Source organism: Sinocyclocheilus grahami, unplaced genomic scaffold (assembly GCF_001515645.1).
Source record: "Sinocyclocheilus grahami isolate Dianchi unplaced genomic scaffold, SAMN03320097.WGS_v1.1 scaffold213.1, whole genome shotgun sequence".
Classification (NCBI taxonomy): domain Eukaryota; kingdom Metazoa; phylum Chordata; class Actinopteri; order Cypriniformes; family Cyprinidae; genus Sinocyclocheilus; species Sinocyclocheilus grahami.
In genome coordinates, this window is record NW_015505392.1 from 195,534 (window position 1) to 221,080 (window position 25,547).

A 25,547-nucleotide genomic window follows, 5' to 3' on the forward strand; every position below is an offset into this window, starting at 1 on the left:
TATATATATATATATATATATATATTGTGTGTGTGTGAAATTAAATATGAATAAATATATTTATTTATTTTTTATTCTGTATACTTAATTATCTACTCTTTGATTTTTACATGTCATTCTGTCAGAAGTAGACTGGTTTATGCCTTTAAATAATAGTGTTTAGTATGACTATTGTCCTTAAATCAGCACAAGAGCTCTGTGTATTGGACGGGAAGTGTCCTTGTCTTATTTGTAGAAGAGATTAGCTTTAATTGTTGGCCTCTCTGTGAGTTAGCCAGGATAGAGCTGTCAAACCTGAAAGCTCTATTATCTCAATAGAAGCCCTCTTCATTACGCCACCCTTACAAAACCCACCCACCTACTGATCCTTTCCACATTGTGAGGCAATAAAACCATCTGAATGAGCACTTTGACATTACAAAAGTTTGTTTTTCGGCTATGCTTTAAATTCATGCATTACTTTAAGATTAAGTCTGTTGATTTTACAAGCAGAAAGGCATTTGCCTGTAGTGTGACTGACACCCGGCTTTACTAGTGCAGCGTCACAAATGCTCTGCTTTCCTTCTGCTTGCAGTTAAAACAGAGCCAATGAGCAGCAGTGAAATCGCCACCTCTGTAGCAGACGGCTCTCTAGACAGCTTCTCAGGATCAGGTACGACACGCACACACTCAAAGCTGTAGAGCTGACTGGAGGGAGATGATGAGTTACTGATAAGCAGAGGACCAGGAAGTGGCCCTGTGGCTGGAACTATAGTAGTGTGAGGCTCTGTCTCAGTTCCCATGCCAACAGGTGTTGAGTTAGGACCCTCCCAGCCCCCTTCTCGGTCCTAATCGAGTGACACCCCATTCTGGTGGCCTGCACACCTTTTAGGTATTAGATGCATGACTTGTAAATTGTGAAATGCCTTTCTAAAACACAAAACTTTACACCAAAATAATAGAGTTTGATAAGACCAGAGACCTAAAGTGGTATTAAAAGCCTATTTGTACTCCATTTCTAAGACATTCTGGAGCCACAAAACCAGCTCGCTTGCATTGTGTCAAAAACGTTGTACTCCCAATGGACTATTTTCAAATTTAAGCATACAAATTTAGGTAGGTCCATTCCATGTTATAGACTCCTCACATTACTTACTAAGCAAATGCGAGAACTCTTCATGGAGTATTACATTCCTGCTAATTTGTCTTATTTCCTTACCTATTTGACTAAGTACTTGATACCTTTATGTTAGACTCATATAAATCATGGCTCGGACTTCTATCTCTCACAATATGAATGAACTGAAGTCATTTGAGACTGTTTTATACTCAGGGGATGCAGTAGTGCAGAGGTTCAGTGTTTGTCCAGACCAGGTGCTGAAGTGTGGGTAAAAGGCCCCGGTTTCAGGACGCAAAGAATACAGTTACATAGAGCAAGAGCTCCTTAACTAACCCTTACTTTAGATGTCACAGCCAATTATACACACAAGGCAAGAGAATCGCAATATTTGTAATACCTCCACCCTAAAGAAAAGACAGCCAAATGGTAATTCACAAAGGATGAGGCTCATATTTAGCAGTCTAAAAACAACAATAGTAAGTTAGTAAGCCTAATAATATTATTAGTAATAGTTATTATTTTAAAAAACTATTATTTAATACATAGGTATTATATTATATTATATTATATTATATTATATTATATTATATTATACAATATTATTTGTTTTAGTATAGTATTAAATATAAATACAAATAATAATATAAATAAAAATTCCAACTAATAATATTACATTGTATTATATTAATAGTAATAATAATAAAAAAAGTTTTAATAATAGTAATAATAATAAGTATATTATTTTATTATTATATAAAATATCTAAAATAATTTTATAGTCATTTTTATTGCAAACAATTTAACAAAAATCCCTTAAAAACGTTAACAAATAATAATATTATAATAGTTTTAATTCATTAAAAATATTAAAATATAACAACAACAGCAATAATAATAATAATAATACAAATTCCAATTACATTTTGTAATATATATATATATATATATATAATAATACATGCATTATTTTCTTATTATATAAAATATATTTAAAAATATATAATAATTTTCATTGTAAATAATATAAAAAAATTATTAAAATACTAATAATATTATAATATTATTATCATTTCAATTAATTTAAATACTAAAACAACAGCAACAACAATAAAATAAAAATATGACTAATAATAAAGTAATATATATTAAATTGTCTTTTTTTTTTGCGATGAAAATTACCTTTTATAAGGGCACTACAATTTGAGCTCAGTTTTCAAGACTTAAGCTAAGCATTCACTGGGACATCAAAAGATCTCATGTTGCTCTGTAGTGTTTGTGTGAGTTAACTGAATGGCCCTCCACACCGTCATTAAGGGCTGGGAACCACAGGGCCGGTATGTGTCTAATGAAGGCTCCTTATGTGTACTACTTACCTGTAATCAGGCCTGCTGATTTCTCATTGTACAGTCCACTTTAAACCCTCCAGTGTGCGTGACCATACATCATTCCCAGCTCCGTGTGTGTGTGTGTGTTTGTGGACACTAGGCCTTTCCATCCTGTCTAGGTTTTTATGTATACACTCAGCAGAAAACGCTCCCATATTACCTGATTATTTTCCTTCGTTATTGCTCTTAATTTTTCAACCTAAAATACGGTTAGTGAAATAAATAGTGTAATGCAATGTAATTACTGTTTCCTTGGATTCCAGAAGTTCTGTTGGCAAAGAATAATATTTACCTTATTTTTTTAATGTTTGAATATGTGCTTGCCTCTTTTCTATTTAACTCTCCACAGCCATTGGAACCAGTGGCTTCAGCCCAAGACAAACTCACCAGTTCTCTCCCCAGATTTACCCTTCCAAGTAAGGCTTCTTTTATTTTTCTTTAAAAAATAAGCAGCATCCAACTTCATTTGGGCCTTTAATTCGATCCTTCTGCCAGATTCTGGACTCTCCAGCTGTATTGTTTTCATTGATGTCTGCAGCTTGCGCACTCCAAAATCTGCTGTAATTATTATCTTGCAAAAATTTCCCTCGTGATTTATTTTTCTTTCGCAATGTATATCAGCTGCTTAATGGCTAGATTTTTCTCTGTTTCACAGCTTGGCCAAATATTTATGATTAAGTAGCAGAATCACAGAGAATTTGTCTTTGAGCAAATTTTACGATATGGGCTTTTGGGTAAAAATACATGTCTCCCTTTCTCTTACAATGCTCTCAAATAGCAGACCCTATCCACACATTCTTCCGACTCCTTCCGCCCAAAATATGGCCGCGTACGGACAGACACAGTACACCACAGGAATGCAGCAGGCTACTGCCTATGGCACATACCCTCAGCCAGGCCAGCCCTATGGGATTCCAGCCTATGGTAACTGATTCAATTTGTTCTTTTCTGTGCTTTAAAGCTTTGTAATCCAGGTTGTGCTTTGCTTTTCACTCAAGCAGATGAACGCCCTCCCTTACAAAACATTTAATCTATTTTCTGCCATAATACTATAGTAACTAAATCTGAAGAAATTAATTACTGTAGAAATGCAAAAAATAAAAATTCATGCAAATGTTAATTTTTTTTTCTTTTGGTCGTTCTTGAAATGTATTTATTTATTTAGATATTTATTTATTTACTGATACAGTTTGAATTATTTAAATTATTAGATTTTTTTTTTTTAGAATGATAGAAGAATAATATTAAAAACATTTCTGGCAAATAATCATTTTATAAGATTTGTTTTGCTTAACTACATTTCATAAATAAATTATGTCTACTGGACGAACGTTACCTAGTTAATATTCATGAGTGGGTTTTGTAATACGTCTCTTACTTTTCAGATATTTCCTTATTTTTGGAGATTATGGCCAATATGTTTTTATATGCATTTAATTGAATTGAAAGTCATCAAATGAGATGCAGATTAACTTTAGCATTTAGCATTTGTAGCGTTTTGTCTCATACTTAGCATGTAGCTTTAAGATTAATTCCGAAACGTAGCTAACAATGTGCTGATCACTAAGATTAGGCTAACGCTTACCTCAGCCCTTAGTAGCTCCTTTCCCACCTTCAATCGAAACTTGGGACTCTGCTGACCTTTTGTTTTGCATTTTGCAGACTCAGTGTCTCCCTCAGACAGTTACTACTTTTTTGCTAGTTCGACAGATTAGGGAGATATAAAGATTTCAGTTCCTCGTCTACACACTGTGAGAGCCCAACTCAAGCTAGAAATGTTTTTCCAAGGGTTTGAACGTTATGAAACCTTTGCGAAAATATGCGCACAGATAATGTTGTTTAGGTAGAACAATCTCGAATAAGCTCCCAAGAGTTCACATGTTTGTTTGAGTGGAAGCAAATCGCAAACCTGCATTGGGCCTGATTCAGTCTAATCAAAAAACGGGTTTGTTTTAACTCCGACCAGCAAATTCTTGGAAGTCCATGCTGAGTTTGGCACAAATGCTTCAATGCAAAGGTTGCTTGAACCATGGCCCAGTGTGAAACAAGCCACCATTATCTTTCATTCTTGATTGACGTGGAAGGAGTAACACTGAGGATTGTGCATCATACTGCTCTGGTGTCACTAACTGATTTAGGTCCATTGTGGGCAGGCATCAAGACAGAGGGCGGACTGACCCAGGCTCAGTCTCCAGGCCAGAGCGGCTTCCTCAGCTACAGTTCCAGCTTCTCCACACCTCAGACGGGACAAGCACCATACAGTTACCAGATGCAAGGTCAGGATCACCCTCTACTCTTTTCCTCTTCTGCTCTTCCCGGTGGAGTGACAAAATAGAGCCGTGATTCCTCTCAGGCCCCCTTCAAAAGAGGACACAATTAATGGCAGACACGGACCAATTCATAACATCCACGAGCTGATGGTTGTATTGGGTTGTAGTCAGACACAGTCTTTTTTGAATTAGGCCTGAAGAGAACCAACACAGATGGAAAAAAATCCCTTTTTCCTCTTTAAGACCAGCCCTTTTCTCCTTTGCACTCGACCATGTACGTTCTTAAGTATGTTTGCTTTAGAAGGAACACCCTTGACTCTCGTCTTTGAGGTCAGTTCATGGAAGTCACACTTGCGTACTGGGAATTAAACGTGCATCAGGCAAACTCTCTGCCACCTAGTGTTTTTTTATCCCTTTTCAGAGACATTGTCCCAACTCCAAAACCAACCGTTTTTTTCTGCCATTCTTTTTCTCCCATCTTTCTTCCTCTAGTGTTTTCCTTCGAGCCTCCAACAGTTAGCACCGGTTTGTGCTCTCTAATCTCCAAATAATGTGTGACAGTTGAAACATCTCCACGTTTTTGAATGCTGATAATATGACACATGTGGTCTGTTGAAGCTTCTTTTCCATGCCTCATAAGTAGAAACTTTCTGCTTCTGTAGAAGTTTAAAGGCCTGTTAACGCCGTTCAAGTCCAATGAAACTAAATGTCATGAAAGTATAGAACACAAAGTATGCATACAGTCTGGTCAATGGTGTCTGATGCCAAATTTTAGTAATTTTAGTCCATTTCTACACCTAAAGGACCTAGTTTAGCCTCCAGATGATACAGTACAAACTCATATGCTAATCACAGTAGGATATTTTGTTTCATTTTAAGATTTTGCTATGAATTTTGTCCTTTTTGTGAATTATCTCTTTTGCTGTCATCTCACAATGACACTGCATTGAGTTTGTTGTAAGCCAGAAACTGAGGTGCCTTCAGACTTCCCCAACACAGCAATAAACACATTAGCCACTAACTGCAAGAGCAGATGACAGATGACCATTAATTCAATTGTATTCCCTCTGACAGCTGGGTGCAGGCTCGTTCTACTAGGGTTATGGGACAGCAGTTGGTATCATATAGATTGGGGGGGGGTCTACATTTGGCTACCATGTTGAGTCCAGACCTGCCTAATCGATGAGGCACCGTGAGGAAGCCAATAGAGACAGACTGGCCTGGTTAACATTTTTACCCTGCTTTTTCCTGTCTAATGGAACAGCACTGGCTTTCTGATCATGATCCAGAAATGTATCGCAGAAGGACTTTCCTGGCTTAAAATGTCATCACAAATTGTCGGGTTATAAATTTTATAAAATAGTGAAAGAATATGATAATCAAAATTCGGAGTAGTGATCAGGCTTTGTTCAATTATATAGAAATTGTAAAAAATACTAATATGTTGATCTATCTATCTATCTATCTATCTAGCATGAGCTCAAATTAATCAAGAGATCATTTTCTCTCATTTAGCAGAGATTTGAATCGCTCTATTCCAACGAATTATAAGACTTCTTGATGGCGTCTTGATTTTACTCAGTACATCCAAATATAAATTAGGAATTAATTTTCCAGTTTCACACCTGTTTGAGCTTTGCTTCCTTTTCCCCAGGCCAGTCTGTCTCTATTGGCTTCCTCACGGTGCCTCATCGATTAGGCAGGTCTGGACTCAACATGGTAGCCAAATGTAGACCCCCCCCCCCAATCTATATGATACCAACTGCTGTCCCATAACCCTAGTAGAACGAGCCTGCACCCAGCTGTCAGAGGGAATACAATTGAATTAACATTTTTACCCTGCTTTTTCATGTCTAATGGAACAGCACTGGCTTTCTGATCATGATCCAGAAATGTATCGCAGAAGGACTTTCCTGGCTTAAAATGTCATCACAAATTGTCGGGTTATAAATTTTATAAAATAGTGAAAGAATATGATAATCAAAATTCGGAGTAGTGATCAGGCTTTGTTCAATTATATAGAAATTGTAAAAAATACTAATATGTTGATCTATCTATCTATCTATCTATCTAGCATGAGCTCAAATTAATCAAGAGATCATTTTCTCTCATTTAGCAGAGATTTGAATCGCTCTATTCCAACGAATTATAAGACTTCTTGATGGCGTCTTGATTTTACTCAGTACATCCAAATATAAATTAGGAATTAATTTTCCAGTTTCACACCTGTTTGAGCTTTGCTTCCTTTTCCAGAACCATAATGGCTCTAAAGCACGAGAAGAGCAAGAGAGTGGCTTTTCTCACTGATTTTCTCTCAAAGTAGATGATAATTACAGCAACAATTGGGCCTCCCTCCATTCTGCACACCGTGTGAGAGGAGCAGCAGACTGCTTTTTAAAGAAGCCCATCTGGACTTGATCACTTGCTCCCTAGAGAGGCCTACAAAACTTCTGCTACAAATATTGTGCACTGATGATAGACATAGCCCATGGCAAGAGGACTGATCAAGCACAGCAAATGGACTCCCAATTGGAGAGGCCATAAGGAGAGCCAGTGTCGCGTCTTGAGTGAACTAACTGGAGCAAGACAGAGTGGAGAGAGGGAGGAATGGGGGAGTTTTTGCCCCTGGGAAAAAAAACAGGCCTCTCCCCAGCATGGAGTCATTCTTTTGGGACCGGAGGGGGTCTTGCTTGGCTTTTATGTGGCTCCGGACTCTCTCTGGAGTCAACTGCTTTCCTACGAATCCTGGCTTTTATGACTTTTTGAACTGTGGATTTAGCTAATTTGTTGTGCATTGGGAGATTCATGTGTCTCACTTTATGTGACGGCCCAAGTCTGGGGAGGAAGTCAACAGCTTTTAGAGCACCTCTTGCTGTTCTTTAAAAACAAGAAAAAGAAGTAACCTTGCTTGTTGAGCCAGACAGTAGTCCACGAGTAAAGCTGTTGTGTGTTTGTTACGGTCTGAGGGGCCTCATTTTCTTGAACACCAGATGATGACACCAGCTTCTGTTTTTTTGCTGAACAAATGTCCAGATACCCTTTTATTTAAACACGTTGAGTTAATTTTGTGCCCATTTCATGTTGAGAGTGCTGTATAGAGATTGATGATTCCAAGGTTACCCACAACTTTTAGCAGCTAGTATTACAGCTGTTTATTAGTTTATTGCCTGGTTGTGTTAGTGTAAGAAAATGTGAATATTCTGTATTCAGTACGTTAATATTAATCTACAGCATTTGTGGCATAATGTCGATTACCACTAAAAGTAGTTTTGACTCATCCCTCATTTTGATTAAAAAAGCAAAAATCGAGGTTACGTTGAGACACTTACAATGGAAATGAATGGGGTTCATTTTTTGAGGATTTAAATGATGAAGCTTTAAAGTTTATAAAAGTACTTGTATTAATTTTTCTATTGAAATGTATTTATTATTTCAGCTGTTCAGTCATTTCTACGCTGTGTTGTTATAGTTAACTAAAAACGAACACAATTAAAAAATCACAATTAAAAATTAATAGTTAAAAAAGACACTATTAAATGTTTTAATATTAGATGAAAAACTAAAGTTTAAAAAAATTCAAAATTAGAATTTTTGCCTTGGCAACTAGCTAAATACTAAAATTGCTAAAACTTAAATATAAATAATACATTAATAAATAAAAATTAATAATAAATGTAAATGAAAGCTAAATAAAATATTACAAATATTATATAACAAATACAAATAAACATATAATACATGACAAAAGCACATCACAAAAAATAGTAGAACTTCAACTAAAATGAACTACTGAGTATTTTAATCTATACAGATTGACCCCATTTACTTCCATTGTATGCGCCTCACTGTAACCAGACTTTTGCTTTTTTTTTTAAGAAAAGGAAGGGCAAGTCGAAAAAAAATTCTGTCGATTGACCTCACCTTGTACTGCACCCAGAATATTCTGCTACACCAGTTTTTCAGTCCGCTCGAGAATTCCAATGTGATTTGAGCACCTCGAAATGCAGCGTACCTCCAGGCTGTCTCGCCCCTATAACTCATGTCATGTATGTTAAGTCATTAGATGCTATCTCTCCATAGAGAGATTTAATTACCCAGAAGGTGCTTCTTTAAGCAGCTTGAAAGGAAGACAGATATGCATATTCATCGAGGCATGATGTCAGGTAAAACTCCCGCCCTCTCCCTCCCCCTCATTCACAACAGTGGCACTGTGTCTGTCATTGTAAAGGTAGCGATGGATGAAATAATAGACCCAACCCCCTTTCCTCTTTCTTTCCGACCATCGTCCAAGATCCAATCACTGATATGGAGAAAAAAAAGATAAAGCCACTGTTATTTCCCACCCACCAACGCACACACACACACTCAATCCCTCATGCCCCTATAGTACCTGCAAGGCTTTGTCCTAAATGCCTTTGAGATGGTTTAGGTCTTGCTTGACTCGACCCCCATCTACAATTTAAAAATGTCATTTATTTTGAAGGTTATATTGCGCTTATCGTCCTCAGAATTACATCAGTTGCAAACAAAGCCTCATTTGATTTGATCTTTCTGTTTTGCATTGCGATAACTCACCATTATGTCTCTTTCTCTCATAGGAGGCAGTTTTACAACAACTTCAGGGCTGTACGCTGGAAGCAATTCCCTCACAAACTCAACTGGATTCAATAGCACACAACAGGTAGCTGTAATTGAATTTCTATCCTTCACTATCTAGTCTGTTGAAATCACATTTCCTCCATTTGGCACATGCGCCCAGTATATATATTTTTTCCTTCCTCCTGAAAGCCTTTATAGAACATGTGTACGCTCGCATATTACTCACATGATATGAATCACTCTAAATGTCTCAACCACTGTACACAAGGATTACCTTCTTGCTCTTTTCGCATATGAATTATGCCACGAGTGGAGGAAAAAAGAGTGAAGACAGATCGCTGTCCAGATGTAGCACTCAGGAGACATATGTTCACATTTACGTTTTGGAATCTGCGCTGTAAAGTAGCAGTGTTGTGTGCGGCTATCTCACATTACCGCCTTGATGTCTTTCTGCAGGACTACCCCTCCTACCCAGCTTTTGGCCAGAGTCAGTATGCACAGTATTACAACAGTAGCCCTTACACTTCTCCATACATGACCAGTAACAACACCAGCCCCACCACACCCTCCACCACTGCCACCTACACTTTACAGGACCCTCCATCAGGGATCACCAGCCAGCCCCTCTCAGAGCAACCAGCAGGTAAGAAAGCTCGGTTTTAGGGGAGAAAGGAGGTCCTAATACTACAAGCTGCTGCAAAGATGAGACATGATTGGCTAATTTTTTCAATACTAAACCCTGCTGGTGCACTCGAAAAAGTCCCAATGTGCGATTTTCTGTAATGATTCTTTTTTTTTTTGCCAGTATTTTGAATTACTCATTGCAGTGTGTTATGTTTTAGGATTAAAGGGAATGTCCATAAACTGTATTGAAAATAAATTTTGGGGGATTCTATACAATATATTGGTAACATATTGGTTATCGGACTGATTAGAGAAATATTTTTAGAAATATCAGTTGATTGTGCATAATTTCCAGTATTCTTTCAATTTAGATTATTTTGCTGTCATCTAACACTCGCTCAAAGTTCATCTTTAAAAATTATAAGAAAAAACTCATAAATTATATAAATACATTTAAATATTTCTATTTTATAAAAGTATTATAAAGTATATAAATGTATTTTTTTAATTATTTATTAAAAATGAACTGAAAATCAATTTTCAAAATAATTATATATTTATATAATGTATATTTATTATTTACATTATGATAATTTGTTTTAATAAATATAAATGTATAAAATGATCTATGTAATTTCTAAGATTTGTATTAGCATTTTCAAAGAACTTGAGTGCATAATGTTGCATACGCATTATAGTGATGCTTAAATTCACTTCGAGTGTGTAAAGTTTTTTTTTTCAAACTTCAAAAAAATAGTTTAGAATATTAATATCTATTATTTACATCTGTTTATTATTGTTCTTAATTTGTGCCATTTATCAATTATTGGCCATAATGTGAGCATAATTATCAGCTTATCCGCATCAGCCAAAATGAATATTGCTTAGTTCTATAAACAAGAAGTTGACATCATATTTGATAGAATATTGCCAGTTATTTAGTCTATTTTTGCTCCCTCAATGACTCAAACTTTTCTTACATTTGCCTTGTCGTGTAATTAGGGAAGGATGGTGTAGTGCATAACACCCTCATTGCCATTACTAAAACTTAAATGTAATGTATATTTATTATTTACATTATGATAATTTGTTTTAATAAATATAAATGTATAAAATGATCTATGTAATTTCTAAGATTTGTATTAGCATTTTCAAAGAACTTGAGTGCATAATGTTGCATACGCATTATAGTGATGCTTAAATTCATTTCGAGTGTGTAAAGTTTTTTTTTTTCAAACTTCAAAAAAATAGTTTAGAATATTAATATCTATTATTTACATCTGTTTATTATTGTTCTTAATTTGTGCCATTTATCAATTATTGGCCATAATGTGAGCATAATTATCAGCTTATCCGCATCAGCCAAAATTAATATTGCTTAGTTCTATAAACAAGAAGTTGACATCATATTTGATAGAATATTGCCAGTTATTTAGTCTATTTTTGCTCCCTCAATGACTCAAACTTTTCTTACATTTGCCTTGTCGTGTAATTAGGGAAGGATGGTGTAGTGCATAACACCCTCATTGCCATTACTAAAACTTAAATGGTATCTAGGGTATAAGAAAATCAGATAAACAGCATGATATTAGAGCTTGTGGGCAGCAGCTATAGCACTGAACACTAGATGAGGTAAACGGATCCAGTCACAATGTGAAGATGAAAGCCTTTTTTATTTTCCTCTTTTGATATACTTTTTTGCCTTACTTTTTACCTGCAGGAGAGTACAGTACAATCCACAGTCCATCAACCCCCATTAAAGATTCAGATTCAGATCGATTGCGTCGGGCTTCAGATGGAAAGTCACGTGGCCGGGGAAGGAGGAACAATAACCCATCCCCACCTCCCGACTCTGACCTTGAGGTATTGGAGCGCTGCTGCTCTGTCAATGTATCTGGCTGGAACAGCAGCGATAGATTAATTAATATTAAGATACTTTTGATTATCTAGAAGTGTTCGTTCTGCTCACTGCTTTACCTTAAAAACAATGCATTGACATGTTTAAAGAGTGACACTGAGTACGTTTCCATGCTCAGTTTTACATGTTACAACATGTAAATGCTTTTTTTGGTGAAAGCTTTGTTTTGCATGTTTTGCACGCTTAGCATGCAAAAGCCTAAATCGGCATTCTGTCTGTTTATTTTGTGTGCATGTCACATGTTTTGACAGGAAGAAAACATGTTTTACAAAAAGAAAACAGATAATTTCTTGCATTGTTACGTTTTGTGAAATTTTCCAAAAATTGTATGCATACTGTTGTGCATATAAACACTCACTGGGTTTCAAAAATGTTTTGAATAAAAAAATTAAAAAAAATCTCTCTCTATATATATATAAATTCAGTTTGGTGAAGAATTGTTTGAAAATTCTTTCTACACCAAATTTTCAATGTAGAATTATATTTATATCTCGATCATATTTGAGATGTACAGTTCATGGTCTTTTCATTAACATGACCTGAATCTCTGGAAGGTTTTGGCCCCATTAGCATGCTGTCATCATAGCATGTTAACAAATCTAGTTAATTAGTTTGTTGGTATCGATTGTGTTAATGCATCGGGGGCAGGAGATGGATTGTCCAGTGGTGGTTCTTCCCGCAGTTGCAGGGTGTTATGGTGACCATCAGTGCTGTATATCTACTGATCCCAGGGCGCATGAGTCTATGCACCCTTCTTATTGACAATCAGATCATCTTGCATGCTGAGTGAGCCATTGATTTTGCTCTTTCTTTTCTCAGCGCGTGTTCATTTGGGACTTGGATGAAACAATCATCGTTTTCCATTCCTTGCTCACGGGATCTTACGCCAACAGATTCGGAAGGGTAAGTGATGCATTTTAAATGCAAAGTTTAGGAAAATACACAGAAAGAGGGTCTGTTTGGGTACACCGTCCCACTTCGAGGAACTCAGAGTTCAGTGTAATTGTTTCTTTTTTTAATAAGATCATCGAGGCCTTGCAGGCATTGAGCTCGGCCTGCAGCTGTCTGAGTTATGTGGCTGGAACAGGCATGGATTACAAACCAGTTGCACCGAGAATGTCCATTGACACTTCTTAAGGGTTTTTTTGTCCTTCAGAAATGGTTCATTGTTAAGTTTAATTAAGTGTTTGCCTTAACTGCCCTTTCAGTGAAGTTAATGTATTATTGCATTGCAGTTGATGAAACTTGAGAAACATTTTTCTTTAGTTTTAGAGTATTTATTTATACTATATTTTAGTATATATATATATATATATATATATATATATATATATATATATATATATATTTTTAGTTTAGCTATTTTGTCTATATACAATAAGATCATCGAGGCCTTGCAGGCATTGAGCTCGGCCTGCAGCTGTCTGAGTTATGTGGCTGGAACAGGCATGGATTACAAACCAGTTGCACCGAGAATGTCCATTGACACTTCTTAAGGGTTTTTTTGTCCTTCAGAAATGGTTCATTGTTAAGTTTAATTAAGTGTTTGCCTTAACTGCCCTTTCAGTGAAGTTAATGTATTATTGCATTGCAGTTGATGAAACTTGAGAAACATTTTTCTTTAGTTTTAGAGTATTTATTTATACTATATTTTAGTATATATATATATATATATATATATATATATATATATATATATATATATATACTACCTTATAAATAAAGGCAAAGAGTCTCTATATATATTTTTTGAAAGACGTCTGCATTTATTTGATCAAAAATACAGTACAACATAATATTGTGAAATATTACTACAAATTTAAATAAATTGTTTTCTATTTTAATATATTTTAAAATGTAATGTATTCCTGTGACGGCAAAGCTGAACTTTCAGCATCATTACTCCAGTCTTCAGTGTCACGTGATCCTTCAGAAATCATTTTAATAGGCTCATTTGCTGGAAAACAAAACAAAACAAAAAATTTGTATCATCAACGACGAAAACTGTTGTGCTGCTTAATATTTTGTGGCAACCATGATACATGTTTTTTAGAGTTCTTAGATTCATAGAAACTTTAAAAGAACAGCATTTATTTGAAATAAAATCTTTTGTACCGTTTTTAATGTCTTACTTTCACGTTTCATTCATTTAATGCATGCTCGCTGAATAAAAAAAAAGAGTACTGATTTCTTGCTGTCCCCAAATGTTTGAGTATTGTATATAATATGTCTAGATTATATTTTTCTGTGGATATATGGAGGGTGAATGTATTTTACCTTTATTTATATTTGTATTATTGCCTTTATTTATATGATGATTTTCTTAAAGCATAATGCCAAATTTAACAGGTTCAAAAGGGTTATGAACATGCAATAAGAACCAATTTACTTCTGTGGTTGTTGTATTTGTTATTTTATATAAACCATCATAAGCTATATTTGAACTCTCAAAACAAACAATTTGGGAAATACGGTGATATACAATTCTCAGGCTGCGTCAGTGATCTCATGGCTTTATTTAACTTCCATGACTGTTCGTTCAATTGACCAAATTATAATTTCACAAAACAGCCCTAAATCTGAGTTCAACATGCATGTGTTTTTGAACCCTGTTTGTGTCTGAAGAATGTAGAAAGCTGCTTCCTTGTTTGAGGGAATAAATCACAGACTTGCCATTTTTTGGCCGAGCTTCTTGAAGGTTTTTTTTCTTTGTGGTGAGTGTAGATGACAGCAGCGCTCGGATGTCAGTGGAACGGGGCCCGGCGGCCGGTTTGTTCTCTTTGTTCCTCAGGCAGGGTGTTTGATGGGGGTGGTGTTTTGTTTTAAGGGTGAGGGAGCCCTGGCCCTCGACCCTGCGCTGTTTATTTACTTTATCTCGGCTGAGCATGCTGGGTAAAGAAGCAAAACTCTGAGAGCGCCTCAACCGTGTCCACTCGCTCTCTCACACACACACACACGCACACACACACACTGAGCCGTCTGATTTTAAGGTCCTTTTTTCCTAACAAGCTTCATTTATAAGTGCGTGTGTGTCTTTCCTTTTAGGGTCAAACAGAATCCAATCTGAAGTTTCAGTTGTTACTATAATATAGAAAAGTCATATTTCACACTTAATAATTTCTGTCTACTGGGTTTTAATTGGTCAGAGGAACATACTTCAAGAATTTAATGGGAGAATTAGAGGGATTAGAAATGAATTAGATTCATTTCAAATTTGCTGTTATTATACATGGTTTTTTGAAAGAAATTAATACTTTTATTCAGAGAGGAGACATTAAACTGATCAGAAGTGACAGTAAAGATATTTATAATGTTACAAAAGATTTATATTTTAAATTAATGCTCTTCTTTTGAACTTTCTATTCACCAAAGAATCCTGAAAAAAGAAAGTTTCCCAAAAAAAATATTAAGCAGCACAACGGTTTTCAACATTGAAAATAATAAGAAATGTTTCTTGAGCACCAGATCAGCATATTAGAATGAAAAAAAGTATCACGCTTTCCACAAAAATATTAAGCTGCACAAGTGTTTTCAACACTGAAAATAATAAGCAATGTTTCTTAAGCGCCAAATCGTTCTTTGTTCTCCTCTCTGCTGTTGAAATCTGATTACACGTTGCACTTCCACCAGAAATATGCTTATCCCATCTACCCTGCAACATCGCAAACCGCATAATGCTCTCTTAAATCATATCAGCACACTCATCTCAAACCCTTACATTAAAAACCAAGGTGCTTCACGTTTCTCCGATATGAGGCGTAGATGACATAAACAGTAAGAAAACCCAGCGAAATGCATTTCTTCCAGCGAAACCGTTGAGGAAGAGCTCTATAAATAGAGCCGTGTTAGAGAGCTCACTGCTGTGGTTATCAGTTATCTTAATTGGCATCAGGGCAGCTCGCTCACATAAAGCTGATGGTTCGGGCCAGCTGTGTGGCCGTCAACCCTGGAGGGAGTGAGGGGGTTTCGGAAGGGAGGACTTGGCGCCCTTCGGGTGGCGCTGATGTGTGGGGACAGGTGGCAGCGAGAGCAGAAGACCCTCTGGCACTCCGGCCTGCTTGTATTCTTAACTCTCCTGCTGAATGATTGTTTAGATTTAATTGGAGAGGATTCGTGGGGCCAGAGAAGTGCACTTTGCATACCTCTCACCACCAAACCTGCTTTTATTAACTGTCAGATACATACACAGGTGTTTATATTAAGTCCACTGACTGGCAGGCTCAAAATAGATGGGAGGGGAGGACTATTCAAAAGTGATTCACAAAAAAATTACCTATTTTTGATTAGGCTATATATTTAAAAGCTTCTTATATAACTTTTATAATTAAAAGGAACATGAGAACAACTCAGTAATGTATATAAACTGTGAAATTATTGATCACTTTTTTCATTAACCCTCATGTTCTTATTCTCAGTCTGAGAGACTCCTTGACTCTTTTAATAGCTCAGAAAACATACTTAACATTGAGGTATCAGGTTGATGACTTCCTGCACTCATGAGAACTGATTATAAACATAATTTTAACTTGCTAGCATGCATCCAACGACCGCCGTGAAATATATTATTTTAGTTTGGGGTCTCGGAGACCTCAGATATAAACAAAGAATAATTGCAATGGATTTTCACATGCAAAAAGATATGTAGAAGTGTGTGCTTGCCAATTTCTTTTGTTTTAATTACTGTGTGTGTGTGTGTGTGTGTGTGTGTGTGTGTGTGTGTGTGTGTGTGTGTGTGTGAGGGATAGAGAGAGAGAGAGAGAGAGAGAGAGAGAGAGAGAGAGAGAGAGAGACAGGGTCACATCACAGTAGAGTCAGCAGTCTTAACCGTGGCTTGTGTACTGCAAGAGAGGTCAACAAACCCAAATCTGGAGCTCCAGCTGTTATTATAATATAAAAAAATTGACATTTCACACTTAAAAATGTTTGATTGGTCAGGGGACCATTCAGTATTACAATAATTTGATGGCAGAATTAGAGGTTTAATTTTACATTTGCGCTTATTACTTTTACACATACATAATTAGAGTCTCTGAATGTCAATCTCAATAGAACATGTGGGTTAAATGCTTTAATTTCATGTACACAAACGTTCAAAAGTTTGGGATCAGTAAGATTTTTTTTAAAGAAACTAATACATTCATTCAGCAAGGGTGTATTAAATTTAGTAAAAGTGACAGTAGATACATATATAATGTTAAAAAGTTTATCTGCAAATATATTAAGCAGCAAAACTATTTTCAACATTGATGATAAGAAATGTTTCTTGGGCACCAAATCAGCACATTAGAATGATTTCTGGAGGATCATGTGACTTTGAAGACTGGAGTAATGATGCTGAAAATTCAGCTTTGCCACTACAGGAATAAATTACACTTTAAAATATATTTAAATAGAAAACAGATATTTTAAATTGTTATAATATTTCACAATATTACAGTACTTTTACTGTATTTTCAGCTTTGCTGAGCAAAAGAGACTGTACTTTCTATGAATGGAAAAAAAATATCTGTGTACCATCATCAGTATATTAATTTGTAGATTATACGCAGTGTGTGAACATCAAGTTAAAAACCTCATCAGTGTCTTTGCTGGTGTTCTGTCCTTCTTGTGTGGTTTCCCCTCCCGCTGTCCACAGTTAAAAGATTTTCATTGTTGAGTGTGACATTTAATCAGTAGAAAGCTCAGACATTTCTTCAGGTGGCTTTAAGCTCTAATCCCCGCAGCAGAGCTCTCTGACTCAGCACGGCTGTACAGACGCTGGAATAAATCCCCTCCTTTGCTTTCCTCTCTCATTCGCACACTTGCTTTATCCTCTTAATGAACAGCGAGAGAGCAGCCACTGATTCGAAAAATAAGCCTGTGGGGAATGAAGATTACAACAATGATTTTAAATTGAATACTAGTCTAAATATCCATTTAATAAACCCTGTGGCCTTGTTTTAAGCACGTACTACAGTGTTTCTTTGTTTCAACGCTGTGAACTGTCAATTTAAATACACTGACTCCTAAATAGTTGTGGTTCAATTGAGATGAGAAAATCGACCATATATATGTGCAAAGACAAGTTTATAACCACGAAAGGTGTAATTTTGTAATGAGCTTTCTTAATGAGGTATTAAAGAGAAAAACACACTGCAAATAATTCATTAACAATTTAGAGAGCAGTCGCTCCCATCTTTGTGTCTGCTCAAACACAACACGAGATCGCCATTACTGCCGTGGAAACTGAATACTATGAATACATTTAAAAAAAAGAGTCCATTATATTTTAAGTGAGTTATCCATTTTGATTACTGCCAGTGCACAGGTTTAAACATCACTTGCTAAAGCTGTTTTGTGTTGGAAAATGTGCATCTTCCTGTTTCTAGAAGTTTCTATTAAATTCCCAACTTCAGCCTTTCACAAATAGTTGGAAAAGGCTTTATCTGATGTGTGAAGATTGTTTGGGGGAAATGAGGGTGAAATGCATCAGTAGTAATGTGTAGAAAGATGATCTAGGCTCTGAGGTATGTGGACAGTGATATATTTATGATGACACTTTGACCTCAAGCTCATTTCAACTCATAACGCATCTAAGATTGGGTTTTACTGCCTACAGAGTGTAAAATTAAGCCCTGCTTCTTTTTTAGACAAAAATGAAACTCTTAAACCTTGTAGAATTGGCTTAGGTAGAGGTCTGTTTTATAATATATTTTATTCTAAAAGATGTGTTATGTTCTGTCTGTCTATATCTATCTATCCATTAAAGCCATATGAATATCTATATATATATATATATATTACCCAAAGTAATTATGGAAAAAATATAATAAATATAATATAGAAAAAAAGATCCATGAAAGTTTAAGTCATTTATATATTCAATATAATATTAATATAATAGTATTAATATATATACAATATTTAACATTTTATTATAACATATTTAATAATATACAACATTTTATTACATTTTTGTAAATTAAATATAAATTGTCTAAAGTAAACATGGAAAAATTAATAATTTGATATCTATTTTGTGTGTGTGTGTGTGTGTGTGTGTGTGTGTGTGTGTGTGTGTGTGTGTGTGTGTGTGTGTGTGTGTGTGTGTGTGTGTGTGTGTGTGTTTATCACGACACCCACTTAAATGTCCCAACTCCCAAGTAAGTTTACAGCCTTTAAGACCTGGTTCAGAAATCAATTTCGATTTTGCTGTAAGCAAGAGATATTTAAATACTCTTCGCTTCCTGCTATTTTTACATTAACGTCCACCAACATCAGTGTCATTGGGACTAAGAATGGAAGAGATGATCTTCAACTTGGCTGACACACATTTCTTCTTCAATGACTTGGAAGTAAGTCCAGCACTTTTTTTTTACTTAGGGGATTCACTTTTTTGTGTGTGCTCACCATAGCTGTCTTCACCCCCTGTGGAGCTTATTGCAAGCCCTCTAATATGGTGATTACTTCTACAACTTGCTTTCTTAGCAGCCATATTTAAAACCCAGCCCCAAGATGTGGATAAGTCACAACAGAGTGTATACATTACATTACGAGCACAAGAGCAGTCCATTAAAGTTTAAGCCATAGCATCAACAACCATTTAATAGCAGGGTGCCTATTTCTCGCTAACGTCCCTCAGTGGTGAAGTATTACCTCAGAGCCCAAGGGACACTATGAATTTTACATGTGCTGTCAGTCTCCCCGGCCTGCGCCCACCACTGGCCCCCTCCCTTCCCTGCCGCCCAGGCCAATTTGTTAGCTTCTAATATTTCTGTACGTGCTCTGACTGTCTGCATGTCATGCTGTGTGCTCGGTGTCTCTGTCCACTCCGGCCGCAGACTCTCTGTCACGGTCTGAAAACGGCTGCTCTGCCCGCTTTGCCTGATTCATGTCGGATCAGTGTAAAATCTGCCCCCGGGGGCAGTTACTGAGAGCGTATCTAGGTGTCTGTCTGCCCTGCCTGGTGAGGGGTGAAAATGAGACCGGTAGGGATACTTCTGCTCGTGATTGGCAGCGCTCCACGTGTTCATAGCAGTGAAGTTAAGTTTGACCAGATCTGGTGTTGCTTGAGCTAGCACTTCATTTAGTGATTTGAGCAGATCTGTGATATGGCTTGTTAAAATAGCTTCAGGTCTGAAAATATGGACTGTGAAATAATTCAACAAATCCACAAACCCTTAAAAGCCGGTTCACCCAAAAATAACAAATTTTGTCATCATTTATTCACCTGACTTTCTTTCTTATTTCAAGTCTTTTGAAGTTATCCCATAGCTTTGTGTTAGAAAAAGAATAAAATTGAAGTTGTTATTCACTGGAAATCTATTAAATTAATCAGTTGATTCATTTCAGAAACTGTTCTGAATGATTCGTTCACAAAAAGAATAGATCTGGTTCTGTATAATTTTTGATATGCAAATTTCTAAGACAAAATTATCAACAGGATCTAAACTTTGCTGAAAAACCTGGTGTGTGATTGGTAGTTTATACTTTTTTAGCAAGTAAAAGGCCTTTTAATATAATTCTAATAATATTAATTATTAATAATATTAATTCAAATTAATAATTATTATATTATAATTATAATCAGAATTTTATACTTTCTTACTTTTTGGCCATATAAATATTAGCAGATGCACCAAATTGTATATTTTTGCTCAGTTTGGACCTCTGAATAAAATGTAGGTGTTTTTTTTTCTTCTACTTCCTTGAGTATGAGCTTCATATTCTCACTATGTAATATATGAGCCATAAAAGCCTGATTTATTCAATATGATACAAAACATAAATTCAAACTTTTTTTGTTGTCTAAATGTTTATTGAACAACCATTTAAAAGACTATTATTATTTTATATGTCAGGCTTTACAGGGTTAAACTCGCTGACTCCATTTGCAGTGGAAGACTATCAGTGAATAATAATAATAATAATAATAATAATAAATTCAGTCCCACACAAAGCAATCGTTTGACTTGGAATATAGAAACTAAGTCATGCACAACTTTTATGATTCTTTGCCTCCTTTTTTAAATCTCCAGTCCAAATTCATTGTAATTGCATGAAATAGAGCAGCTTGAACATTCTTCAAAATATCTTCTTTTGTGTTCAACTGAAGAATTAAAATCATACAGGTTTGAAACGACACAAGGGTGAATATTTTTGACTAAACTAGGCTTTTAAGTAGCAGACTTTGCAGACCAGACCAGATCTAACTGAACCCACCCGAGCCCAGACACCGCTGGTGAGCCACTTTCCCTCATCCCCAGAACCCGACACCACTGGCCCATTGATTTTCCTCTGTGTCCTACTCATGGCTGACCCCGCAGAGGAGGAAATGTTTTGTTTGATACTTAAGTGTGAGGAGAACTGTTGCGAGCCTGCCAAGTCTCATTAGTCAACGGCCTTGCTCTGCTTTTCCTGTCGCGAGAACCAGGGAGAAAGAAAATGTTTGTGCTGCCCGAGACATTCGAGTGACGGGGAGATTCCAATCGCACTCATCTTGATCAAAGTTAATTGGCAGCAATTGGCTGTTAAATATTTCCGTATGTTTGGCTATACTAGATTGTGCCCGCTGTACTTTGTATAATGGATATGACCCCCCCCCCCAATCATTTTTTAAAAAAGACAGTTTTGTGACAAAGCTTAAATGTGGCTTTTTCACAACATCTGTCCTGTATTTTGATTTCGTTTCATGTGTTTTCGTTCCACTTGTGTATGATTCGGCTGTCGAGGCATCTTGTAAAATGATTGGATTGTGCAATGTGCAGTTTTTCCTTTCTGCTATATCTCAGCAACCGAATTATTACATTTCGTTTTGACACTTTAAAGCTAAGGACGTTTCTCTTAAAACGACAATTGCATGCAATAGCAGAAAACTTCACTTTCTCTACTTTAAACCGTAACAGAATGCTTTCTTTGAACTAAACGGGGTGTTCAGAAAGACAGACCAAAATTATGGGAGAATTTCAAGCTGTAAATACCACAACAGATATGTATTTGAGACCTTGAAGAAATGCACATGCTCGGTCTAATGTAGTCAAAGCCATAAAGGGATTTCCCTCTGGCTTTGCACATACAAATGCCTTATGGTGATTGGTGATTGTCAACTGTGTAACTTACACAAATGTGTAAAGTACAGCCGGCACTGTCCAGAAATACGCCATCAGCCTCTCAGCATTTGCTTTGTGCCTCAAATCACTGTTTAGTGTTTAAATCCACATGAATACATTTTCTCGTGGTCACATCCTGTCTGATTAAAATGTCAGGGTGTGTTGGTAATGTGTGGGGTCATGTTGCATTGTGTTGTGTTAAATTATTCTGTGCAGTCAATAGGTTGTGTTATTTGTTCACTGTTCCGCCTGCTTTCTTGCACGTGTGTGTGATTGGAGTTTGATATATTCTGATAATTGTATGAATGTTGATATAGAGGAAGGTAATGAAAAGGAAAAGTCATGTCGTATTGGTCATAAGGGATCTACTTCATACACACACACACACACACACACACACACACACACATACACTACTGTGACCTAGCAGACACTTAAACACGTAGAGGTCTTTGGAAAAAGAGACACTCTGTCTTGTTTTTTGGCTCACTTAATTATTTATATTGTACAATGACAGAATATATTTCATGCTTGTCAGCAATATGATCCTTGTATTGATTGCAGTATATTGATTCAAATTTCTTCATGAGAAAGGAAGATTTTAGTGGTTATTTTCAGGAACCGCACATTTGATATTAAGAGAGTGTGCAGAATGTCCGGTAAAATTTTTATGAATAATTTTATTGAAAGGTTAATTAGAAATGTGTGTTTCTGAAAAAAATTGATTGGTAACACTTTACAATAAGGTTCCATTAATTAATGTTAGTTAATGTATTAACTAACATGAACGAATAACGATCAATACATTTTTTTGATGAAAATAAAGTTCAAAAGAACAGCATTTATTTGAAATAGCAATCTTATGTAACATTATAAATGTATTCACTGCCCCTTTTGATTAGTTTAATGTGTCCTTGATAATTAAGTAATAATTTCTTTCAAAAAATAAATCATACTGATTTCAAACTTTGAAATAGTATTGTATGTGCATAAGTCATTTCAAATTATTTCAGTTAATTTACTTTTCAGTTTTGCCTTGGAAATATTCACAATTAAATTTGAAAATAAACCAATTAATAATCCTTTCCTTCATTTAAATATTTAGTTGTTTTTAGGAGAAATCAGGGCACAAGAAATAGCATTTTTACAAATCACACATTTAATATGAGCACAGAACACACAGAGCTTTATTTGGCATGGTTCTCTTTGGTTATACCACAACTGGTTCTACCATAATTCTTGTATGTGATTACCCCAGCTTGTGTGATATGCTGTGTGCAGTACCTGAGTGTGAGGATGTGTTGGGGATGAAAGCATTCTTGTGTGTTGGGTGAGAGGTGGAGAGCGGGTTGGTGTGTGGGAATGTGTGTCTCTGGAGGCCCGGCCGTGCTCCCTCTCAGCGGGGAAGGGCCACGGCTCGCCGGGAGAGAAAACAACACAGAGCCGTCTGTGGGACAGAGTTCTCCTCCCTGACTTTGCCGAGGTGGGAACGGTTTCAATTATCCCCGGCTGTACCTCCGCCGATGCATACCTGAGGCCAACTCTGTGACACTGCAAACGGGACGTTTTTAGCACCTCCAGGATGGAGGGGCTTCGCTTATCAGTTTACAACTGGGATTGCATAGAGGTGTGACTTTTTTTTCTTTCTTTTAAATGTTTAGAATTGCATTTTTTGTGACATCTTATGACTTTAAAACAATTTAACAACACAGCGTTTTAGTCTAACATCTTTGCAGTGCAATTCATCTATCTTAGTTTTCAGTTTTCCTCTCGGTTATTTAGGTAGATAGCTTTGTTATTTAATATACAGTATTTCTGGCCAATACCACAAGCAAATGTTCCATCAAAATTCCTTGAGCTCCTTGAACCAAACCAAAATAGAGGAGTGACTCTTTTGAAAGTGAAATAAGTCATTATCATAACTTTCCCTGCGCGTGTTGTGTCTTCTCCTGACTCTGGATTTAATGTGTTTTTACGTCTAGACGCAGGTAGTGTCTTTTGGCTGTCAGGGCTTCAGAGGTCCCCAGGCAGGGGCCCTGATGTGTTTTGGAATGACTAAAAAGAGAACGGAGAGCTTTTAAAATCGGCCTGTCTATCTTCTCTCAGCATCGGCCCCTCTCTTACCCAGCAGCCCACAGTAATGGGGCCTAAAAGCAATAAGGGTTGTGCATCTGTGGAAAATGTAGTGTTACAAACAATGTGGTGACAGATGATCGTTTTGAAGCCGATTGCTCATCATTAAGCCTAAATACAGAGTTTTTTGGATTGAAGCAACATTGTGTTTTAAATTAAGATCCTCAGTTTAGACAATATGTGAAAAAATTATTAGATATGCTTATATAATACCGTTAATAAGAGTAGGTTTTTGCTTTTCTTCCTATTTGGACGGACTTTTGTTTTAACTGGCGTCACACCTATAAGGTAGAATTGCAGTGGAACATTTGGCTCGTGTACGTGTGTGTTGATGTACCAGACCGTGTTTGACCAAATTTGAACCATATTTTCCATTATCTTCTCTCCATCAGGCTCGCTTTACTTAAAGATCTGGGGCCGGATTCACGAAATATACTTAAGAATAAAATTCTTCTTTACTGCTAGTTAAGAATGTCTTGTACTCCTGAAAACATTTCTTAAGAATGTTCTCATCTTTTTTCTTAAAATTGTTCTGAAGACAAAACTTGAATACCTGAAAAATCGTTATAAATAACGGAGCACCAATGAGTGCAACAGAGCACTCCATTTTGAGATAGGCTCTTTGACAGGAAATATTTAAAGTACATGGTGCATTAAAAACATGTTTCCAAATTTTTAACTCCCCGCAAGCAAGTTGAGATAAAAATAGTGGGTGCGATTATGATTTTTGATTTATGATTATGATTATCATAAATATCATGATTTATTCACAAAAAAGAAGAAAAGAAAAAAAGATTTACATTGATCAGCAAGATTTCGGCAAGAACCACCATACAATCACCAAAGCCTGTAATTGTCTTCTTAAGACAGAAAGAATTTACTTAACAAAATATTAAGAATTTCTAAGATTTGCACTTTTTACAAACATTTTAGAATGTATCATAATAATTTTCTTTCTTACGAAGATTTTCATTAAATTTGGCCTCTGCTCTTTTACGTCTTCATATGCCAGAGTGTGAAAAGCCTCGGTTTTAGGAAGGCCACGCTTCCAGAGAGCTTTGTTTTACTCGGCTGTTTGAATTCCATGACTGTTCAAGCACAAACTGTGGATTGGAATGAAGTGGGTCTGAAGAACTCTCTTTGTTCTCCATATCCTGTGTCCGACCCACAGGTAACCCGCACCCTCCCTCTTTCCCCTCTACCTCTCTCACCCTTTGCGTGGGCCAACTGTGGTGGGAAAGTGAAGGGGGGCAAACACTGGGGTCATCAACCCCCCTCACAGACGGGGGATGACAGACCCTGCCAATGGAGTGGCAGCATTGAGAACCTGCGAACCATGGATTGGGCTTTTTCACATGGACTAAGCTTGTAGGCTTGGAGGAATGTTGTGATGATGGCTGTAATCACTCACACTGTGCCTTTGTTACCTGG

The 25,547-nt window shown here is 36.3% G+C and overlaps 1 protein-coding gene across 1 annotated transcript in view; it reads left to right on the plus strand.

Annotated features, from left to right (window-relative positions):
* The window catches only part of LOC107596047 (eyes absent homolog 1-like), a 39,139-nt gene that overhangs the window by 3,212 nt on the left and 10,380 nt on the right, over positions 1-25,547 (plus strand). Inside the window, exons 4-12 of the mRNA XM_016286653.1 lie at positions 575-652; positions 2,834-2,900; positions 3,263-3,408; positions 4,623-4,760; positions 9,353-9,435; positions 9,810-9,996; positions 11,698-11,840; positions 12,715-12,800; positions 19,142-19,229. Coding sequence (XP_016142139.1) covers positions 575-652; positions 2,834-2,900; positions 3,263-3,408; positions 4,623-4,760; positions 9,353-9,435; positions 9,810-9,996; positions 11,698-11,840; positions 12,715-12,800; positions 19,142-19,229 — 1,016 coding nt within the window. The remainder of the gene's footprint in view (positions 1-574; positions 653-2,833; positions 2,901-3,262; positions 3,409-4,622; positions 4,761-9,352; positions 9,436-9,809; positions 9,997-11,697; positions 11,841-12,714; positions 12,801-19,141; positions 19,230-25,547) is intronic.